This window comes from Trachurus japonicus, chromosome 15 (assembly GCF_045865225.1).
Source record: "Trachurus japonicus isolate A0001 chromosome 15, Traja_1.0".
Lineage (NCBI taxonomy): Eukaryota > Metazoa > Chordata > Actinopteri > Carangiformes > Carangidae > Trachurus > Trachurus japonicus.
Genome location: NC_140921.1, coordinates 442,307 through 463,552, shown reverse-complemented (window position 1 = coordinate 463,552; position 21,246 = coordinate 442,307). Strand labels below are relative to the sequence as shown.

The window sequence follows — 21,246 nt, the reverse complement described above, 5'->3', positions numbered from 1 at the left end:
AGACAAATAGTCTTGGTAAGATATTTGAGTTTTTGCAGTGCATTCTAAGGAACCAGAAAGCTTTCATCTGGATGCAGCTGTGATTCACCTTCAGTCAAATACGGATTTATGAAAGACAGGTTTGATTTTTGATCATAAAAAGCCAAATAAGTTACAGACTGGGACTTTAACCTGTAGCCTAGTGACGGAGTCAGAGGAGGTTTTACTACACAAGGTGATTATTTTACAACCTGTCGGGAGGAAGATGAGGTCACCTGAAGAGGATCCCTCCTGAACTTTAATGATCAGTGAAGCCGCCGTCACGGAGATTCATGAAGCCCCCACCCCCCTCCTTCACACACACACACACACACACACACACACACACACACACACACACACACACACACACACACACACACACACACACACACACACACACCCGGTGGTGGTCTCTCTCTCTCCTCCTGCTGACACCTGTCTGCTCCTCAACACCCAGAGCTGCTCTGATTAATCTGCTGCCAGCTGACTCACTGTGTGTGTGTGTGTGTGTGTGTGTGTGTGTGTGTGTGTGTGTGTGGTCACGGTGGGGGGGGGGGGGGGTCGGGGGTCGAGGGGGGGGGGCAGAGGTGTCAAATGAAGAGAAGCTCCTTTAAGTGTCGTCTGTTTCTTCTCTCAGTCGATCGCAACAGAAAAAACACAGAACGAAACTCCTGATAACAGTGATCAATACTACTGATCAATACTACTGATCAATACTACTGATCAGTAGTATTGATCAATACTACTGATACTACTGATCAGTAGTATTGATCACGTTGTGACGGCAACAGGAAGTTCAGTCGCTCAACTTCACAATAAAGTTCCTATATTGACCGGGAAACGTCCTCATCATTTAGTTTATTGATGACGATCGATCAGCTTCTTTCACTCTGCTCGTTTAAATTATCAATAATAATGATATTGATTAAGATTTTAACACTCTTTGATCCGATAGGTGCGTTACAGGCTCCGCCCCTTCACTCATTAACTCCTGACGATGATGTCACCGGTTCCTAATAAACTGACACCGAGGCCACGCCCACTCCACCAGAGAACATCACGTCTTATTCTGAAAACCAGATGTTCTTCCTGTTTCTGGACCAGAGAGCGCGTCATGTGACCCTGAGGAGGAAAGAGGAAGAGGAGGAAAAGAAGGAAGAGGAAGAAAGAGGAAGAGGAGGGAGATAGAGGAAGAGGAGGAAAAAGAGGAGGAAAAGGAAAGAGGAGGAGGAGGGAGAAAGAGGAAGAGGAGGAAAAAGAGGAGGAGGAAGAAAGAGGAAGAGGAGGAAAAAAAGAAGCAAAAAGAGGAGGAGGAAAGAGGAAGAGGAAAGAAGAGGAGGAGGAAAAGGAAAGAGGAGGAGGAGGGAGAAAGAGGAAGAGGAGGAAAAAAGGAGGAGGAAGAAAGAGGAAGAGGACGAAAGAAAGGAAGAGGAAGAGGAGGAAAAAGAATAGGAGGAAAGAGGAGAAGGAGGAAGAGGAGGAGGAGGGAAGAGGGAGAAAGAGGAAGAGGAGGAAAAAGAGGAGGAGGGAAGAGGAAGAGGAGGGAGAAAGAAGAAGAGGAGGAAAAAGAGGAGGAGGGAAGAGGAAGAGGAGGGAGAAAGAGGAAGAGGAGGAAAAAGAGGAGGAGGAAAGAGGAAGAGGAGGGAAAAAGAAGAGGAGGAAAGAGGAGGAGGAGGAGGGAAGAGGAAGAGGAAGAAGAGGAGGAGATAGAAAGAGGAAGAGGACGAAAAGAAGGAAGAGGAAGAGGAAGAAGAGGAGGAAAGAGGAGGAGGAGATAGAAAGAGGAAGAGGACGAAAAGAAGAAAGAGGAAGAGGAGAAAAAAGAGGAGGAGGAAAGCGGAAGATGAGGGAAAAAGAATAGGAGGAAAGAGGAGAAGGAGGAAGAGGAGGAGGAAAAAGAGGAAGAGGAAAGAAGAGGAGGAGGGAAAGGAAAGAGGAAGAGGAGGGAGAAAGAGGAAGAGGAGGGGAAAAGAAGAGGAGGAAAGAGGAGAAGGAGGGAGAGGAGGAGGAGGGAAGAGGAAGAGGAAGAAGAGGAGGAGGAGGAGGAGGAAGAGGAGGAGGAGGGAAGAGGAAGAGGAAGAAGAGGAGGAGGAGGAAGAGGAGGAGGAGGGAAGAGGAAGAGGAAGAAGAGGAGGAGGAGGAAAGAAGAGGAGGAGGATAGGAAAGAGGAGGAGGGAGAAAGAGGAAGAGGAGGAAAAGAAGGAAGAGGAAGAAAGAGGAAGAGGAGGAAAAAGAGGAGGAGGAAAGTGGAAGAGGAGGAAAAAAGGAAGAGGAGGAGGAGGACCCTGAGGTCATGTGACCCTGAGGTCATGTGACCTACCTTGAGCGCTGCAGGGCGGGGCCATGAGGACGGTGAGGACGGCGAGGACGGCGGCTCTGAGCGGTGACATGTCTGAAACAGAGACGCAGTGAAAGGTGAGAGGAGCAGGTGGACGATAAATCAGCTGGTCCTGGATCAGAACCACACACACACACACACTCACACACACACACACACACACACACACACACACACACACACACACACACACTCACACACACACACACAGAGACACACACACACACACACACACACACACACACACACTCACACACACACACACACACACACACACACACACACACACCCGTCAGAACCCGATCGGTACTGGAACCAGATGGTTTATGCATCATATTATATTTTATGACACAAACCGGTCTGAACCTGATCCACTCAACCAGCAGCGACAGAAGTGACGCAGCTAGAAGACGTTTAGATTCTGTTAAAGGGATACGCCAACATTTATTTTCGTGTCTTGCCTCACTCCCGAGTCCATGACCAGCAGATAGACACCATCCTTTCCACTGTGTGTCCAGTAACAAGGGAGATAGAGCCGTATCGCCGTAATTAGCTTAGCTCAAACACTGGAAGTGTATGGGTAGTGTTAGCCTGCCTCCACCTAAAGTTGCTAATTAGCTTAGCTCAAACACTGGAAGTGTATGGGTAGTGTTAGCCTGCCTCCACCTAAAGTCACTAATTAGCTTAGCTCAAACACTGGAAGTGTATGGGTAGTGTTAGCCTGCCTCCACCTAAAGTAGCTAATTAGCTTAGCTCAAACACTGGAAGTGTATAGGTAGTGTTAGCCTGCCTCCACCTAAAGTAGCTAATTAGCTTAGCTCAAACACTGGAAGTGTATGGGTAGAGTTAGCCTGCCTCCACCTAAAGTCGCTAATTAGCTTAGCTCAAACACTGGAAGTGTATGGGTAGTGTTAGCCTGCCTCCACCTAAAGTCGCTAATTAGCTTAGCTCAAACACTGGAAGTGTATGGGTAGAGTTAGCCTGCCTCCACCTAAAGTCGCTAATTAGCTTAGCTCAAACACTGGAAGTGTATGGGTAGTGTTAGCCTGCCTCCACCTAAAGTCATCAGAGAAACTCTTCAGCAACTCTAAAGGGAAACCGGCGGGCCGATCTTCGTCTCAGAGCTGACAAAACTCTCCGGTAAGGCATCTTGAGCGGTCAAATGCCGCTAACGGGACGAGATCGGTCAAAACGGAGGGTTCAAGCAAAGACGCTTTATTTTGGTTCAAGCTAGCTACATCGAGGGTAGGTTAGCTTCCTATTTCAAAGTAAAAGCACAAATTCTATCATCATGGTTTTCTGTAAAGGGCAACGGGTGTTTTATTTTGTGAAAGTAACCGGAAGTGCGTTGGTCACAACGACTGGCTTGAGTAGCGCCAAATTCGTCCCAACAAAATAGTAAACAGCTGGTATTTAGACAAATTAATGACACACTGCTGATCTAAACGGCTACTTTCTCACCTAAACATGTTTGAAATGTGGATAAAGTGATATATTTACAGAGTTTAGAGCTAAAATGAAACCAGCTTCTGACTGCTGATTTCAGCTCGGGTAGGAGGCAGGCTAACACTACCCATACACTTCCAGTGTTTGAGCTAAGCTAATTAGAGACTTTAGGTGGAGGCAGGCTAACACTACCTATACACTTCCAGTGTTTGAGCTAAGCTAATTAGCGACTTTAGGTGGAGGCAGGCTAACACTACCTATACACTTCCAGTGTTTGAGCTAAGCTAATTAGCGACTTTAGGTGGAGGCAGGCTAACACTACCCATACACTTCCAGTGTTTGAGCTAAGCTAATTAGTGACTTCTGAATCTACTCCCCATGAATATATTAGTACCATCAGAACCACAGAGACCAGGTGTTTACAGGTTCTGCTGATCTGAGCCTCTGGTATCAGACCTGGGATCAGATCTAAGAGTCTGTAGAAACCGGACCTCGGGTCTCGGTGTGAAACCCGACCAGCTGACTGTCGCCGTGTCAACGACTCGCTGGGATCAAACCTGTGACTCTTTGAAGGACATTTCTGACACGTCAACGCCGCCGCATCATCATGACCTCATCATGACCAGAACCAGAACCAGAACTCATGTTTCAGTGAACCTTCCAAGAACTGATCGGGGGGCGGGGGGGGCAGACAGCTGATCCTCCTCTTCATCACCCTAACACCTCAACATGATGATGAAGAAGATGTGAGAACGCTCGTCTCCATGCGTCCAATCAGAGCGCTGCAAATGGAATAACGGACTTCACAAGAAAAACTACTGGACGCGTCATCTCTCCGACTTCCACGGCGCGTTTCGTTTTGGCTACGCTGCGTTGTTAGATCGGCTTCTGACGTCACTTCCTGTTTCGAGCGAGCCACCTTTTCCTGTTGTAATACTTTTCCCCGTTGTAATACTACTCCCACGGCTCATTTCCTCATATCCACCACTTTATTTTCCCATGATCCATTGCGTCACATCACAACGGAAGTCGGTTTTCAACTTCCGTTTCACTCTGTAGTAGCATTCTAGCGTGTGGCTAACTGGTAGTTGTTCAATAATTAGTTTTATAGACTTCATAAACATCAGAGTAGTCACAACGGTGATATAGTCGACGTGAAAATGTGACATAAAGCTAAAACCTCGTCCGTATTGTTCTTATTAAAATTAGACTATGTTATGATTATAAATGAAGTCATCATGGCCAATGTCTATCAAGACAAGTGGAATCGAGTGTCATGGCGACACTCATTCTCTGGAAAGTGGTGGATAGAACGTCTGTGATTTAGTTTTGTTTACGCTGCTAGGCTAGTTCTGTTTTGCTGAGTCAGCTGGTTAGCGTGACCAAAGATATTCATTAAATGGAAAGATCCTCCATGAGCGGCTGCTCCAATGATATGAAATGGTTTCACTTCCTGTCTCTCTAAATGGGCGTGGCCAACCGTCACCACCTCGTCTGTGAACGTGTGTGTGGATTTATACAATTTGTAGGTAGATGAAAGTGAGATATTTATATTTTCTTATGATAACATAAAATATTTACACTACTAACAGTAATATTTAGCATGCCAAAAATAATTTAAATCATTTTCACGGGAGTTCGCGGCCGTTTGTTTGACGTTGCCTAGGAGATCGGTGCCAAATCTTGCGAGAGTGTGTCGTAGAGACAGAGACAGGTCTGGAACAAAGTGGATTTTCTCCGGATCTCTCCGTCTGAAAATTACCATTTTGGTGTCAAACTGTTCAGAAGAGATGTGGCTTGTGAAAAATGAGTCCAAAATTTGCTTCAGTGACCGTGGGGAGAAAGGACAGACCATAATCGGTGTTCACATTAAATTGTCCCATAGGAATCAATACACTCCAAGCTGCCTCTGGTCTCTCTAAAGGGGCGTGGCCGTGCAGAAGCCCACGTGACATGCATACAGGAAGCTGACTCGTCATGAAAGGTCCTGGTTTATAAACCGTCTTTGGCGTGACGTAACTTCTTGTACCGTAAACCGAGAGCAGAAGAAGAAAAACACTTCCTGTCATTGATACAAAGGTCTGAACCAACAAGAAGTTGTTTTCACTCTGCAAAAGGTCCGAACCCTGGTTTCGTTTGGTCCGGACCGAGACCACCTCTTTTGGTCGGACCATGTTTTGGTCTTTTGGTGCGGAACGTTGAAATTAGGTTCGAACCAAACTGAAAAGTCTTTAAGTCCGGACCAAACGAGACAGGAAATAGAGAGTCAGAAATATATTTGTCAAACATTATTTGTTCCACCATTTCATCTGAATATGTTACATCTGAAGGTCGATGACGTCACAGCGTCATGACAACAAGGCCTGTCCCTGTTCGAAGGAGGACGCACCTCACCGAACCTTCGTGACCTCCCGTATCCCAAGATTTTTACGCACCGTTATCATTAGCCACCTAGCATGCTAGCTATCGAATGTTGAGACAGCTCCACGCTGTAGCCATGGTAACCCCATTCTGTGAGGGCTTGGAGGCGCGGTCGATGTCCTTTCAAATGTTTAACATCAGGACGATGGTTACGTTTGGACGCAATCAGGAAACGCTCCGAAGGTTAGACCGTCACATTTACCAGCGGTTGACGCGGCCATCGAAGGCTATGCTACGTAGCCGCGCAGGCTGGAACGGATCCTCACAACCCGAGTTGACTTTCAAAGATGGCTGCCCCGTATGTAGACAGCAGTAGAAGCTCCTGTAATGTTTGTTTATTCATTTACATTTTTCATGTGGTGTGTGCGAACTACAACGCAGGCCGTGCTAACAGTGGCTAACGATAGCCTGTTAGCTTTCATTGACACGACCATCTTGTTTTGCGACTTTGTAACTGGAACGCTGATGACTCGGCTGTGACGTCATTCCCAGCTCTGACTTCCGAGGTGAATGAAACGCACCGTGAGTCGTCTGAAGGCTGCAGCCGCTGAATTGGGACACAAACCATGTTTCCGTCCACACGCTTTTATCCGCATATGGAAACAGTAAAATTAGATTAAATGTCATGAATATCGATAAAAAGTTAATACGGTCGATCTCATCAGATTTTCTCTTGATTGACACAAAGTTTATGTGACAAATTCTGATGGAAACAGTCACCAACCACCGCCGCTGTCTGGAGGAGTTAACACGCGCTGCATCTGCATGAAAATGGTGTTTACACGCCACACAGGCAGGTTGCATTAACCAACAGCCTTTAACCTAGAACTGGTGCAACAGACTATTTACTGGTCACACTGGGCCTGAGCGCAGCCCGACCTCTGATAGTCGGTTACAGAGGAAGGATGGACGTCCTTCTGTTTTATGATTTAGTATAAAAATGAGTGGAAACACCTTAAACTACAAGAAAACGATTCGATGCACCAATATGATGACGTCATTACACACGGCTTTTTATTGGATTTAAAGGTCTGAGATGGAAACACACTGGAACCAACGTTATTCACATTCATATTTTTATCGATCTTCAGGTAATTCGATCGACTCGCGGATGGAAACAGGGTTTCTGCTACAGACTAACAGATGAACAGACTCATGCTGCCTGAAAAAGAAGCAGCAGACGATGTAATGAAGTAAAGTAGCCTACGACTCTGAAGTAACAGAGCGCCATGGAAACACTGCTGGTCCTGTTTTATTTTGAAAAATCTCCTGTTGTGTTTTATTTTGAAAACTCTGATGGAGGTGGACGATGATGATGATGATGATGATGATGATGATGATGATGATGATGATAAACTCTGGTATGGAGCTGGTCGAACGGTGTTACTATCCACAAGTTTCCGAACGTCATCTATGGTCAAAACCAGTTTCCTGTTTTGCCGGTTTGGTGGAATTGTACGTTTCCGTTTCCATGGTTTTCAGTCGTTGTCATAGTTGCGGTAAACGCATCATGGATCTATTAACGCTGGCTTTTAACACGGATGATGTCAGTCTGTGTGATATCCACTGTTAAAAGCTGCTGTGATGATCCATGAGTTTTACAGATTTTCACTGAAAAAAAAAGAAAAAAAAGAAATCCATGCATTTACCGCGACTACCGAAACCATGGAAACGTAAACATAAAATTCCACCGGAAGAGCAAAACCGGCAAAACAGGCTACGTTTTTGACGTTCGGAAAAAGGTGGATAGAGAGCCGAAGCGGAAGCAGGAAGTAACGTTGCCATGGGACCTCGGAAAAAGTCTCCATGTAAGTGAACCTATCTCTGAGCTCGACCTGTTTAAAACACCACGGTTCATGAAGAGAAATCAGCAGTTTGTTGTAAAACTATTGTAGAATAAAACTCTTTAGAATCTGTAACCATAGAGACTCCAGGTGGCGTAGTGACGTCACCATGGCGACCTTCCTTTCCCGGGAGCGTGCCTATGTTCCCACAGCCCTATGTTCCCTCAGCCCTATGTTCCCTCAGCCCTATGTTCCCTCTGGACTCTCTCTACCTATCTGGACTCTCTCTATCTGGCCTGTCTAGCCTTTACCTGGTCTTTTTACTAAACTTAACCAACTCCTTTCTTCATTGCCTAAACCCAACCAATGGTGGGACCAAAGGGCTGTGGGAATAGGGCCTAATTTTCAGTGACAACAAAAGTTAGAAATGAGGGAACATAGGGCTGTGGGAACATAGGAATGACCCCCCTTTCCCGTGTCAGTTGGTGACACCAGATCTGTAGTCACACTAAATACATTCTTCTGTTGCCGTGACAACAAACTGCTGGTTTCTCTTCATGAACCGTGGTGTTTTAAACAGGTAGAGGACAGAGAGTTTTATCATCACACTGTTCAACCAGATTAGAAATAAAACTTTGACTCCCGTTCACTCACGTGGAGACTTTTTCTGAGTTGAGTTCCCATGGCAACGTTACTTCCTGCTTCCACTTAGAGCACTGTAATAAAAGAGAGTAAGGACAGCATTGGTCCAATGGCAGCGCCTCCTGGTGGAGGAATATGGGTTTTGCAAAAGATCTCTGCATTGTTGGTGAATGAGCAGTGTGGTGTTTTCAATAATTTAAGGACATTTATAGATCACCCACGTTAATAGCATCATTGAGGATCCTTTACAGATAAACATTAAAGCAGAAGTCAGGTGAATGTTTGTGTTAATCTAAGTCTTAAATAGTTGTATCTTCCGACAGCAATCACTTCTATAGAGTGTTTGGTCTGAAACACGGGTCTGTCAGTCACTCTGCTCTGCTCTGAGCCCAGGAGAAAACTTTCCTTGTATCCTACAACCTTTATCCAATGAGGAGAGAGAACGGCATAAAGGGGCAGTCCTCTCTGTGTGTGCAGCCAAGGGATGCGCGTGAATGTGGTGACGTAGGGACGAGGACCAATAGATCCATGACGAGGGCGGGGGCTGCTAACTCCATCTGCTGACAAGAAGTTAGAGACAAAACCACCGGATCGCTTACTGATAGCTTTAACACATAGGCTAGTAAAAAAAACAAAACCCCCCCCAAAAAAAACATTTTCTACATGAATGTTTCAATCTACATTTTATAAAAACAAAAACACGGCCGTTTTCATCAATTTACAAGCAAGTGGGCAACACACATACATTGGAGTGAATGGGTTTTCTGGGAGCTTTTGTCCGTCCTGGGTGATGATCCCTCCTCTGTTGCTCACCCTGAGCTTTCTCCTGGTTTTCCCTGTTAAAAGGGTTTTCCATGGAGTTTTTCCTCAGTGGATGTGAGGGTCTAAGCACAGAGGATGTTGTTATGATGGGATGTAAAGCCCTTTGAGACAAACTGGTGGTAAAAACGGGCTATACAAATAAAATTGCCTTGCCTTGCCTTTTGCAATACCCATATCCTGCCACTAGGGGCGCATGAGGCTTACCACGGGAGTCAATGGAGGTGTCATTACTCTCTTATTCCAGTGCTCTACTTCCGCCTCGGCTCTCTATAAACCTGTCACTCGATCAGTCTGTGTTGTCCTCTTCATTTGAACAAAGCTAACAGTTTCCCTCCGCTCCCAGTCTTTGTGCTAAGCTAAGCTAAGCTAACCATGTGACCTGTCAGCTTCCTGTTCCTACCTGCCGGACTTCCTGCTCCTCCTCAGACCCGCTGCTGCTCTCCCTCCATGCCGACTGCTCTCCTCTGTCTCCGGCCTCAGTCTGAGCAGCCTGTTGCTGTAGCGACCGACCTGCAGGTCGCTCTGCCCACACACTCGACTGGCAGGCGGCGGCAGCGGCGGCGGGAAACAAGGAGCTGGATCGTTTTCCAGAGATACAGTGACGAACGAGAACACACAGACAGGAACTGACATGCCTGGATTACTGAGTGTGTGTGTGTGTGTGTCCATAGTCACATACCAGAGCACACACACACACACACACATAACTACACATACACACACATAGCTACACACACACACACACACATAGCTACGCATACACACACATAGCTACACATACACACACCCCTCAGTCTTTACTTTCTCAACCAAACACTGAAAGAAAGGATCTGTGTGTGTGTGTGTGTGTGTGTGTTTGAGAAAGGATAGCAACAGGTGGCCAATTTAATGCTTCAACATGTACCCATTCACACACACACACACACACACACACACACACACACACACACACACACACACACACACACACACACTGCATTCTTCAGAGACAGGAGAGCAGTGTGTGTGTGTGTGTGTGTGTGTGTGTGTGTGCAGATGGAGAAGCAGCTCTAATGTGAACGACCTCATGTTTTTAGAGCTGATCGAGTGTAAACAGGATTTACTACAAGTATCATAACAAAGTACAAGTAGCCTACTGTAACTACTACAGTCTAAGTACCTAGTCTGTGTTATCAGTCTGATTGGGGGGGGGGGCTTTTTGTTGCCTTTAAAAGGGTAGTTCAACATTTAGTCAAATTGTCCCATTGCCATAATCCCTATAGTCATAGCAGTAGGTTCGTTACCTTTAATTGTCGGTGCAAGCTGTTTTTAGAACGGTGGAGCAGAGCCGTGAGCTGCTTAGAGCTACGCTACTAATGGAGGCTCATTATGGGATTTCTTGGTTTCCCTCATCAAACTCATCAACAGTGTTGGGTAGTAACGCGTTATTAGTAGCCTAACGCCGTTACGTAACGCCGTTACTTTTTTCAGTAACTAATAACGTAACGCGTTGTTTTTTTAAAATCAGTAACTCCGTTACCGTTACCAGACGCTGCGTTACTCCGTTCCTTTCCGTTCCTTTTGGTGAGGTTTTACAGCGGCACACACTTCCTATAACATTTCAGCGATCAATAAAGTTTCATTGAATTGAAAGAAAGACAGAGCACAGACACTAAGCACTTTGCGGCCGCCCTCTAGCGTCCCACACGTAATCAAACACGCTCCATGAAGAGGACTGGTCAGGTCACGGCATGACGGCGAGTTAAGTAACTGAGTTACTAACTGAGTTACTTTTTTATAAAGTAACTAGTAACTGTAACTAGTTACTATTTTTCAGTAACTAGCACAACACTGCTCATCAAATACACAATCCAACAACTCCACAACGCTCTGGTGGACAAGTTGTGAGCTGCACATTCACCACGCTATGAGATAATAACACAACGTTACCACACAGAGTTGTTTTAGAGGGAAATACAGAGACTGTTGATGAAAAACTGTCCCTGAAGGCAACGTGCATCAGCGGTTTTACATGAATTTACCTCTAGAACTATCCCTTTAATGGATAGTACAGTGGAGAGAGAGACAGGAAGTGGGGAGGCAGAGGGGGGGGGGGGGGTGACATGCAATGAACGCCGGCGCTTACTGAGCAATTGTTGACAAATGGTTGGTCAGTTACTGAAATGACGTCTATTGAGAGGCGTTCAAAGACACTGGGAAACCACAGAGACTGAGCAGCGAAGACGATCGGACCAAACGACTGAGGAAGAAGCTCAACGCGGAAACACAACGGGACAAATGTCTTTCTGCAACGTCAGAGGAAGAAGAAGAAGAAGAAGAAACTAAAACTGAAACTTTCCATCATCAAACTCCTTCAGGGGTCAAAGGTCAAACCTGCATCACAGAGGCCCCGCCCCCCAGAGCCCCCCGCCCACAGCCCACAGCTCACACTGAAGGTCAAAGGTCAATTATCCATAAGTTTCCAAACATCATCTATGGGTTTGGTGGAATTGTACGTTTACGTTTCCATGGTTTTCAGTCGTTGTCATAGTTGCGGTAAACACATGGATCTATTAACGCTGGATTTGAACACGGATGTCAGTTTGTGTGATATCCACTGTTAAAAGCTGCTGTGATGATCCATGCCTTTTACAGATTTACATTGAAAAAAAAAAAGAAAATAAATCCATGCATTTACCGCGACTACCGAAACCATGGAAACGTAAACATAAAATTCCACCGGAAGAGCAAAACCGGCAAAACAGGCTACGTTTTTGACGTTCGGAAAAAGGTGGATTGAAAAACCACATGAACTTTTTCACATGTGAAAAATTCTGCACATGTGAATTGTGTGGTTTTGGCCCAATCACATGTGAATTCCCATGTTACCAGAGCACATGTGTAAAACATGTTACCACATGTGTAAAATGGGTTCACATGGGAATTCACATGTGATTCATATGTTTATTGGGCCAAAACCACACGATTCACATGTGCAAAATTTTTCACATGTGAACAACAACAACAACAACAACAACAAGTAGATGTGACAGCTCGACACTGAGCTGCGTTCAGGATCATCAGTGTCAATGTAACGTTCACTGTCACCACCATAGACTGTAAAAAGAATGGACGTAGCGCCTGTGACGTCCTCCATTGGTTTTGTGGAGTCGTTTCTGTGACTCCAACATGGCGGCCTGAACAGCGCCATGTTGGATTGGCCGGCCGAGAACCCGCCCACTGGCCTCGAAGCAGCTGTCCACGGAGCTGCTCGGACCTGTCACTCAACGTTTCTACGCCCTAATTGGCCAGAGTTTTAACCTAATAACAGTAAAACGGTAGAGTTAAAAAAAAATCCCCCCCCTCAGAGTGTGTGCGGGGGTAGAAACTATCGATTGAGACGAAAAAACGTTCTGACACCAGGCTTTTAACATGTTTACTGAGGATGTAAAGTCGGCGATTTTAACATGGAGGTCTATGGAGAATGCTGCTTTCTGACACCAGCCCCCAGAGGAAGAAGAGGGGATTGCAGTTTTTGAACGCGGAAGTGAGCTTCACTTCTCAGACCCACAACTGCCCCCTTGGTCACCACGGAAATATCAGCCACCAACAACACAACACAACACAACACAACACTAACACTAACGCTACAACACTAACACCATGACACACAACACAACACCACAAATGCTTTACCGTATGTATTAGAGAAAGCTAACACATGCGGATGACGCAACCATATCTACATCAGCATCCACTAATAATGTATTAGAAACTATTATGAATAAGGAACTAGAAAGTGTGGCTGAATGGGTTAAAGAAAACCAGCTGGTCCTGAACAAATCTAAAGCTAAGTGCTGTGATTGTAGCTCAAATCATAATACTGATAGAAATCCTGTATTAAATAAACCAACACCACAACACCAACAACATTAACACCATGACAACACAACCGACCCACTGGAGGAGAAACACACTCATCACAGAGTCTCTTCAGTAAGAGTCACTTTGATTTAGCTCATTGATCATTATCAATAACAGATATTGATCATGTTAATTGATAAATGGTTTGTTTTCTATCACACTGAGTTCATAACATTATAAAACAGAAACATGAAACTCATTGATAATAATAATAATCAGTGGTGTTGTGTTCAAGTGCAGCGTGTTGAGCTGAGTTCTGTTCTTACCTTCAGATGAAGCTTCTTCCTCTGCTGCTGCTGCTCTCATGTCACACTGCTGCTTATTATCCACACAGGCTGCACACACACACACACACACACACACACACACATAGAGACACACACACACACACACACACACACACACACACACACACACACACACACACACACACACACAGAGACACACACACACAGACACACACACACACACACACACACACACACACTCCTCTGCAGGTTATTTTAGAGAGTGTGTGTTTGTGTTTGAAGCTGCAGACAAATGACAGAAGACCCTCCCCCTCCTGTCGCACACACACACGGACACATGGGGGGGGGGTATGTGGGGGTCAGACCGTGTGTGTGTGTGTGTGTGTGTGTGTGTGGGGTTGTTGTGTGTCTCTTGGTGTTTGTCACAACAACTCTGGTGTTAAATGGAGTGAGATCAGAACGTTCAGGTGATAATGAGACTCATAAACACCGAGACACCGAGGGACAGAGGACGGATCTAGGAGAGACCAGTGTTGTGTCTCAAATCAAATCACACACTTCTGCATCTACACTTCATATTTTGAGAACAGAAGTGCGTTCACACTGAGCAGTGTGTGATAACGTAGTGCGCTATGTGCACTACATTGGCCAGAACATTGAGTGTGATATCAAGGGGGCAGTTGTGGGTCTGAGAAGTGAAGCTGCAATCCCCTCTTCTTCCTCTGGGGGCTGGTGTCAGAAAGCAGCATTTCCCCATAGACCCCCATGTTAAAATCACCCACTTTACATCCTCAATAAACATGTTAAAAGCCTGGTGTCAGAACGTTTTCTGGTCTCAACCGATAGTTTCTACCCCTGCACACACTCTGAGGGGTTTTACTCTACCGTTTGACCGTTATTAGGTTAAAACTCTGAGGGGTTTAACTCTACCGTTTGACCGTTATTAGGTTAAAACTCTGAGGGGTTTAACTCTACCGTTTGACCGTTACTAGGTTAAAACTCTGAGGGGTTTAACTCTACCGTTTGACCGTTATTAGGTTAAAACTCTGAGGGGTTTAACTCTACCGTTTGACCGTTATTAGGTTAAAACTCTGAGGGGTTTAACTCTACCGTTTGACCGTTATTAGGTTAAAACTCTGAGGGGTTTAACTCTACCGTTTGACCGTTATTAGGTTAAAACTCTGAGGGGTTTAACTCTACCGTTTGACCGTTATTAGGTTAAAACTCTGAGGGGTTTAACTCTACCGTTTTACCGTTATTAGGTTAAAACTCTGAGGGGTTTAACTCTACCGTTTGACCGTTATTAGGTTAAAACTCTGAGGGGTTTAACTCTACCGTTTGACCGTTATTAGGTTAAAACTCTGAGGGGTTTAACTCTACCGTTTGACCGTTATTAGGTTAAAACTCTGAGGGGTTTAACTCTACCGTTTGACTGTTATTAGGTTAAAACTCTGAGGGGTTTAACTCTACCGTTTGACTGTTATGTTAAAACTCTGAGGGGTTTAACTCTACCGTTTGACTGTTATGTTAAAACTCTGAGGGGTTTAACTCTACCGTTTGACCGTTATTAGGTTAAAACTCTGAGGGGTTTAACTCTACCGTTTGACTGTTATTAGGTTAAAACTCTGAGGGGTTTAACTCTACCGTTTGACTGTTATGTTAAAACTCTGAGGGGTTTAACTCTACCGTTTGACCGTTATTAGGTTAAAACTCTGAGGGGTTTAACTCTACCGTTTGACCGTTATTAGGTTAAAATTAAAACTCTGAGGGGTTTAACTCTACCGTTTGACCGTTATTAGGTTAAAACTCTGAGGGGTTTAACTCTACCGTTTGACCGTTATTAGGTTAAAACTCTGAGGGGTTTAACTCTACCGTTTGACTGTTATTAGGTTAAAACTCTGAGGGGTTTAACTCTACCGTTTGACTGTTATTAGGTTAAAACTCTGAGGGGTTTAACTCTACCGTTTGACCGTTATTAGGTTAAAACTCTGAGGGGTTTAACTCTACCGTTTGACTGTTATGTTAAAACTCTGAGGGGTTTAACTCTACCGTTTGACTGTTATGTTAAAACTCTGAGGGGTTTAACTCTACCGTTTGACCGTTATTAGGTTAAAACTCTGAGGGGTTTAACTCTACCGTTTGACCGTTATTAGGTTAAAACTCTGAGGGGTTTAACTCTACCGTTTGACTGTTATGTTAAAACTCTGAGGGGTTTAACTCTACCGTTTGACCGTTATTAGGTTAAAACTCTGAGGGGTTTAACTCTACTGTTTGACCGCTATTAGGTTAAAACTCTGAGGGGTTTAACTCTACCGTTTGACCGCTATTAGGTTAAAACTCTGGCCAATTAGGGCGTTGAAACGTTGAGTGACAGGTCCGAGCAGCTCCGTGGACAGCTGCTTCGAGGCCAGTGGGCGGGTTCTCGGCCGGCCAATCCAACATGGCGCTGTTCAGGCCGCCATGTTGGAGTCACAAAAACGACTCCCCACAACCAATGGGGGACGTCACGGGTGCTAAGTCCATATTTTTTACAGTCTATGGTCTGGATCGATGGACACTTTCCTCCCTCATCAGCCGTCGTCTTAGTGACGTAGCAGAAACACGTCACTACTTTTCAAACGGCGGCGGTTGCTTTGAGCAGCGACGGAGCTGACACCGGCGTACATGTCTTTAAAAAACAACACTAACACAATAAAACGCAACTTAACAGCTCGTTTTGATCAGAAAAAAGCGCTGTCAAGTGTCGGCGACAGCGATACGGCTCCAACGGCCGGTTGAAGTCAGAATGTAAAAACTAGAAGAAGAAGCTGTGGAGTCATTTCCGGTCAGTGCAGCAGCAGAGTTTGATTTGAGACGGTACTAGCCTGGTGACATTAGTGCACTGCCTTACAGTGTAGTGTAGTGCACTGCACTAAGAGAAGTGTGTGTAATGGGAAATGTTGGTGTAACCCATTTCATGCTTTACAATGGTTGTATAACCATGTTAACTAAGTGAACTTCCTTTCACCTTGTGGAAAGTGGTACTCAGCTAATCCTTTTCTACCTGTATGACACAAATCACTGCATCCACACAGAGCAGGTTAAAGGTCAGACCGCTGCTCTGTGTTGGAGTTGTGTCCTGGCGGTGAAGCCAGGCACAGCTACCAGGGCCATATATTTTGTCTGCTGTTCAATGTGTTTTGGGAACTATAAAGATAGCGCCCTGAGAACGTCTTCAGCTCACTCACTCACTGACTGACTGTCCTCCTGTTCGGTTGTGTTTGTGACTCCATTCATGAATGCCTCTTATTAAAACTCAAGAAAGACAGCAGTGTTCAGTCATCCTTTTTTAAATACTTTATTGAAGGAACAACATTTTTTGCCACCACATGTGTGATTTGAGACACACGACGACACAGAGACAGAGACAGAGACAGAGACAGAGACAGAGACAGAGACAGAGACAGGGACAGAGACAGAGACAGAGAGAGAGACAGAGTGGTGGTTCACGTCCTGTAGGACCAGGTGAGTCTCAGGTGTAGAGGAGTCACCTGGTCCAGGTCTCTGTCTCTATCTGATCCTCTCTGCTGTTGTGTCTAAACTCCCAGAATGCCGAGGGAGAGTCTCCGTCTCTTCATGTTGCTGCAGGTCTGAGATCTGTAGATCTGACCTGTGATCAGCAGACGCCTCCGTCCTGCAGGTGGAGACACGTCCTCCTCTTCTCTTTACTCCTCTTCTTCCTCCTCCTCCTCTTCTTCTCTTTACTCCTCCTCTTCCTCCTCCTCCTCCTCTTCTCTTTACTCCTCCTCTTCCTCCTCCTCCTCCTCTTCTCTTTACTCCTCCTCCTCCTCCTCCTCCTCTTCTTCCTGTTGCTCCTCTCTTTACTCCTCCTCTTCCTCCTCCTCCTCCTCCTCTTCCTCCTGTTGCTCCTCTCTTTACTCCTCCTCCTCCTCTTCCTCTTCCTCTTCCTCCTCCTCCTCCTCCTCCTCCTCCTCCTCCTCTTCCTCCTGTTGCTGCTCTTCCTCACTCTCCTCCTCCTCTTCCTCCTCCTCCTCCTCCTCTTCCTCCTCCTCCTCCTCTTCTTCCTCCTCCTCTTCCTCCTGCTGCTCCTCTCTTTACTCCTCCTCACTCTCCTCCTCCTCTTCTTCGTCTTCCTCCTCTTCTACCTCCTCACTTTCCTCCCTCCTCCTTTTTCTCCTCATCTCTTTCTTCTTCCTCCCTCCTCGTCTTCTTTCTCCCCATCTCTTTCTTCTTCCTCCTCTTCTTCCTCCCTCCTCCTCTTCTTTCTCCCCATCTCTTTCTTCTTCCTCCTCTTCTTCCTCCCTCCTCCTCTTCTTTCTCCCCATCTCTTTCTTCTTCCTCCTCTTCTTCCTCCCTCCTCCTCTTCTTTCTCCCCATCTCTTTCTTCTTCCTCCTCTTCTTCCTCCCTCCTCCTCTTCTTTCTCCCCATCTCTTTCTTCTTCCTCCTCTTCTTCCTCCCTCCTCCTCTTCTTTCTCCCCATCTCTTTCTTCTTCCTCCTCTTCTTCCTCCCTCCTCCTCCTCCTCCTCTTCTTTCTCCCCATCTCTTTCTTCTTCCTCCTCTTCTTCCTACCCCCTCTCTCCTCCTCCTCCTCCTCCTCTTCCTCACTCTCCTCTCTTCTTAGTCTTCCTCCTCCTCTACCTCCTCACTTTCCTCCCTCCTCCTTTTTCTCTTTTTTCTTCCTCCTCTTCTTCCTCCCTCTTCCTCTTCTTTGTCTTCCTCCCTCCTCCTCTTCTTTCTCCCCATCTCTTTCTTCTTCCTCCTCTTCTTCCTCCCTCCTCCTCCTCCTCCTCTTCTTTCTCCCCATCTCTTTCTTCTTCCTCCTCTTCTTCCTCCCTCCTCCTCTTCTTTCTCCCCATCTCTTTCTTCTTCCTCCTCTTCTTCCTACCTCCTCTCTCCTCCTCCTCCTCCTCCTCTTCCTCACTCTCCTCTCTTCTTAGTCTTCCTCCTCCTCTACCTCCTCACTTTCCTCCCTCCTCCTTTTTCTCTTTTTTCTTCCTCCTCTTCTTCCTCCCTCTTCCTGTGTGTGTGTGTGTGTGTGTGTGTGTGTGTGTGTGTGTGTGTGTGTGTGTGTGTCAGTGTGTGTGTGTGTGTGCGTGTCAGTGTGTGTGTGTGTGTGTGTGTGTGTGTGTGTGTGTCAGTGTGTGTGTGTGTGTGTGTGTGTGTGTGTGTGTGTGTGTGTGTGTGTGTGTGTGACCTGCAGCAGCTGTAGATTCCTCTCTTCAACCACCTGCTTCACTACATTGTTTATCCAGAGAGAAGAATGGAGGGGGGGGGGGCAGCCTTGACCCCTCCCTCACCACAGCAGCTGAGGACACACACACACACACACACACACACACACACACACACACGCACACACACACACACACACACTGACACACACACGCACGCACAAATCACAAATAACTCCCTCTCTTCCTTCATGATTTTCTCTCTTCCTCCTTTTTTCCCCTCCTCCTCTTCCTTCTCCTCCTCTTCCTTCTCCTTCTCTTCCTTCTCCTTCCTTCCTTCCTTCCTTCCTCCTCCTCTCTCTCAGTTTCTCTTCTCCTCCTAATTCAATCAGCCTCTGCTAACCCTAGAATGAAATAAAGGGAAAAAAAAATAATTTTAAATTTAAAAAACATAAACACCCTCAACCTGCATCTCACAGCAGGTGGGTGAAAGAAGTTGCTACTGTCCATTAAACTTGAAAAGCTTAGATTTTCCCTCAGTGGTTCCTTATGTCATTTTGAAAAGACTTGGAAACCTCTCTTACAGTTTTTCTCGATTGCTAAGACACATTTCTCTAAAGCTGCTCTTCCTTTTCTCTAAACTGTGAACACAAACCCCAGTTTTCAAGCTACATTCACAAAACCTCAGACTCTTCTTGCAAAACCAAACTTTCACCTCAAAACAGTTCAATCTGGTGCCCAGAACTGAACTCTGTTGTCAAATCAACATTAAAAACACTACTGAGCAGCCACTAAACACAACATAGACAAATAGAAAACACAAAGCTCAGCACATGAAGCTGTAGAAATAAATGTTTATCCTTCACTGTAGCTAAATGCATGTTGCAAAACAAAAAACCTGTGCATTTAGCACTTGTACATAGTACTGTAAAATAAAAAAAAAGGTACAAAAAACAGAAATCCTGTGCATTTTACACGTAGCACTTGTACAGTACAAAAACAAAGAGAAATCTTGTGCATTTAGCACTTGTCTGCAGTAGGCATATACGTAAAAATAAAGTACAAAAATATAGAAATGAGAAGTGCACAACTCAGCCACAGCATCATTTCTCTGTACTGGATCAGGCCACAGGACTTCATCCTGAACCAGCTACAGTATATGTGAACCTCACATCATTAGACACAAGTGTGATCAGATTGAGTTGTTGTGTTCACCCGGTGAAACTTGTGCTTTAGTTGTGTTTGACTTTTGCCACCTGTGCTCAGCATTTTGCAACACAGGTGCATCACAATGAGAATGTGTTGGTAAGATGTGTCTAAACAGGTGAAAAGTGCTGATGGTTTAAAGAGAGACTGATTCAATCAGTGGGTTCAGGAAACTGAGAATTTGGTTCAGACAACAGGGTTTAGTGTTTTAGCAACTGAGAAAAACTGTAACACATTTTCATTGTGATGCACCTGTGTTGCAAAATGCTGAGCACAGGTGGCAAAAGTCAAACACAACTAAAGCACAAGTTTCACCGGTTGAACACAACAACTCAAAATTGATCACACTTGTGTCCAATGATGTGAGGGCACATATACTGTAGCTAGTTCAGGATGAAGTCCTGTGGCCTGACCCAGTACAGAGAAATGATGCTGTGGCTGAGTTGTGCACTTCTCATTTCTATATTTTTGTACTTTATTTTTATGTAGGTTTACTGTATACAAGTGCTAAATGCACAAGATTTCTGTTTGTTTTTGTACTGTACAAGTGCTACGTGTAAAATGCACAGGATTTCTGGTTTTTGTACCTTTTTTTTATTTTACACTATGTACAAGTGCTAAATGCACAGGTTTTTTGTTTTGCAACATGCATTTAGCTACAGTGAACAATAAACATTTATTTCTACAGCTTCATGTGCTGAGCGTTGTGTTTTCTATTTGTCTATGTTGTGTTTAGTGGCTGCTCAGTAGTTGATTTGACAACAAAGTTCAGTTCTGGGCACCAGATTGAACTGTTTTGAGGTGAAAGTTTGGTTTTGCAAGAAGAGTCTGAGTTTTTGTGAATGTAGCTTGAAAACTGGGGTTTGTGTTCACAGTTTAGAGAAAAGGAGAGAAGCTTTCGAGAAATGTGTCTTAGCAATCGAGAAAAACTGTAACAAGTTGTGTCTAAACAGGTGAAAAGTGCTGATGGTTTTGCCAAAAGTGACTGATTCAATCAGTGGGTTCAGACAACTGAGAATTTGGTTCAGACAACAGGGTTTAGTGTTTTAGCAATTGAGAAAAACTGTAAACTTGAAAAGCTTAGATTTTCCCTCAATGGTTCCTTATGTCATTTTGAAAAGACTTGGAAACCTCTCTTAAATCATATTGAATCTTTGACATCTCTGCCTGATTGTGACGACTGAGCCCCCCTTATTTATTTATTTTAATTTCATTTATTAGGGTCCGGGCAGCGCAGAACTC

At 45.1% G+C, this 21,246-nt stretch overlaps 1 protein-coding gene across 1 annotated transcript in view; it reads right to left on the bottom strand.

Moving 5' to 3' along the window:
• Nucleotides 1–21,246, bottom strand: part of dlk2 (delta-like 2 homolog (Drosophila)) — a 39,256-nt gene that overhangs the window by 7,863 nt on the left and 10,147 nt on the right. The window contains exon 2 of the mRNA XM_085799106.1: nt 2,342–2,413. Within this exon, the coding sequence (XP_085655232.1) occupies nt 2,342–2,413 (72 nt within the window). The remainder of the gene's footprint in view (nt 1–2,341; nt 2,414–21,246) is intronic.